This window comes from Odontomachus brunneus, unplaced genomic scaffold (genome assembly GCF_010583005.1).
Source record: "Odontomachus brunneus isolate Ranch 3 - 2012 unplaced genomic scaffold, Obru_v1 Obru_scaffold_007, whole genome shotgun sequence".
Classification (NCBI taxonomy): domain Eukaryota; kingdom Metazoa; phylum Arthropoda; class Insecta; order Hymenoptera; family Formicidae; genus Odontomachus; species Odontomachus brunneus.
The window spans coordinates 2002145-2004644 of NW_022639457.1; the positions used below are offsets into that span (position 1 = coordinate 2002145).

General features: G+C 43.6%; 1 protein-coding gene across 13 annotated transcripts in view; it reads left to right on the forward strand.

The window, feature by feature from the left end:
• Positions 1 to 2500, forward strand: part of LOC116854020 (AMP deaminase 2) — a 41837-nt gene that overhangs the window by 32457 nt on the left and 6880 nt on the right. For 2 of the 13 annotated variants that reach the window (XM_032835469.1, XM_032835470.1), the window contains exon 2: positions 843 to 1363. The exons of the other annotated variants lie outside the window; for them this stretch is intronic. In XM_032835469.1, coding sequence (XP_032691360.1) covers positions 1305 to 1363 — 59 coding nt within the window. In that variant the 5' untranslated portion in view covers positions 843 to 1304. The remainder of the gene's footprint in view (positions 1 to 842; positions 1364 to 2500) is intronic. 13 annotated transcript variants of the gene reach the window in all.

Here is a 2500-nt window from a genome sequence, read left to right on the forward strand (position 1 = left end):
ATATATATATATATATATATATATATATATATATATATATATATAAGGTATCACTACGTAATATATCTATTAAAACTGAAAAATGTTTTGAAAGATAATTTACAAAATAATGTATTATAATAATAATATACTATATTGTAATACTATACTTTGAAGATGCTTATTCGCGCTTATTGCATGAAAATCGTGTGATAAAATTTACATTACAAAATTGTCATCTTTGGCATTTCTGTCGCCACTTTCCGCAATTTTTTGTTGACCAATATAACTAACGAACGCATAACGTGACAACCATTGAAATATCATTCGCGGTTTCAGCGTGAGGGGATAAACTTTTTACTCAAAGCTTTCGGGAGACTTATCGTATCGAAGCACGGTACAAAGATGCGATAAACGCGTCATACCGCAGCGCCGCATAGCGCGTTATTACGCCGCAGAAATTTTGTTATTCTTTTACACGCGCACATACACATTGGCGCGAACTATTCGTATTTGGAGCGTGCTGATATGGAACATTAAATGGCGAAATACCACCGACGAGGAATATCCAATACGTGTTCACGGCGATCGACTGTATATAGTCGCGTCTCATTTCCGCGTTTCTTTCCTCTCGGCACGTCTACTTTCCCCGAGGCGCGAGTGATTTTTATCTACGCACGAGCACACACCTGATCTCGCGCCTTTCCGCTTGAAATTTACACGCATTTACTCTCGGCTTGGACGCGCGTCAATTTAAACACGAAAGGCGCGCGTCAGCACGGAGGATCGGCGCAATGGCGAGTGTCGAGAGTGAATGAATGTGACAAGAGAGCGAAAGAGAGTTGTTTCCCCCTCGTTTCTAGCGACGATGACGCTCGGCAGGACGCGACGCGGTGAAATATATGCATGAGACTGTGGAAGAAGCCGCGAGAGGATCGCGCGCGACTCCCATCGCGTCTCATTAGCCTCCACGAACGGAAGCTATCGGCTGTTCCGGCCGACCAACCATGACAGATCGCGGGGATATCCGATCGCGTAGATCCGCAGAGCGAGAGGCCCATCGGCGACGCGATCGATCCGCGATCGAGAAACCGCCGCTGGACGCATGAGCGTTGCGCTCGTCCTATCCTCGATCGAGCTCGTCTTGCCTCGAGCCGTCTTTACGCATCGTCCGTAGGTGTGCGTCCTTCAGCGATCGCGCGCATCACGTCAAATGAGCATAGAGCGTGGCGCGCCACGTCGGAGGAAGGAACTCGGCCACGTAACACTTCCGGATCATCCATCTGGCGGATCGATCGATCCGCGCGTCGCATCGATCGCGTAACATGTTTGCGGGCGCGAACGAGTCGAAACGATGGACGAGGGATAATAAGATTCTCCTCAGGTAATTTGCGAGAAAAGGGAAAAAAATGAGGGCGCATCACGACGGATCACGATCGCGCGATACGATTAAACTCCGTGTATCGCCCGCGAAAATAACGCGAAAACACTCTGAGGGATTCGGAAATTAATATGCATTATGTGTGAAAATGATCGCAAACAATCTGACATTTTGATTCAGAGTTCGTATCAAAGGTTATTCCACTTCGAAGCTTTGAGGTGAAAAACACGATGACGAAAACACGATGACGTGAAATGGCGTTTTAATGTGACGCATTAATGGCGTCTCTAACGTCAACAATGCATCATTAATGCGCCATTAATGCGGCGTTCCGAAAGTATGAGACGTTGCTACCTATAGTAAAAGAGAAAATAACCAACAAATAATAATTCCTCTCAAATCTCACTTTCTGTGTGCGCATATACTTAAAATATTCCAAATGACGCAAAAGTTTTGTTGGGGTCTAAAGATAAAATGAAAATCAGAGATGAGAAATAAAATAAAGTAAATGAACTATGAGAAGAAAATATGACGTTGAGATAAAAATATATTACTCAACTGCATTGTACGTAATACCGTGTATCAGTTTGTTTCTAATTTTCAATGGCTTCCTATAAGGACCACATCCTTAAGCGTCAATCAAGCCGAACGACACGCGAGCGTAAATTATTAATATCGATCTAGCCAGTGTCGCTACTACGAAATAGTGTCTTGTTGTTAATGATATACGAGCAACTGATTAATATAATATGACCATGACATTAATAATATTGACTCATTACCGTTATAATGGCGATTACTGATCGAAGCAAGAAATTGCTTGCTGAGATTGCTGTCCGTAAAGATGTTTGATTTTTCCTCTATTCGCGCACGATAACATACGGTACGTTTTTCAAACACGTTCCAGCCGGTTATCGCCGTGATATCATCGTCTCAATAACTCTGCGAAATCACAGACACGAGGAAATCAATCCGATACACACGGATAAGCATTGATGGAGCATCATTTCGAGTGGTGTATTAATTAAAGAACGGTAGTTATCTCGCAGAGCGCCGCTTTCAGTTTACCCGCACGTGCACAACGTTGTACGACCAAACCTGCAGATCGGTTAAATTTGTCGATAACCCTCGAGTCAAAAG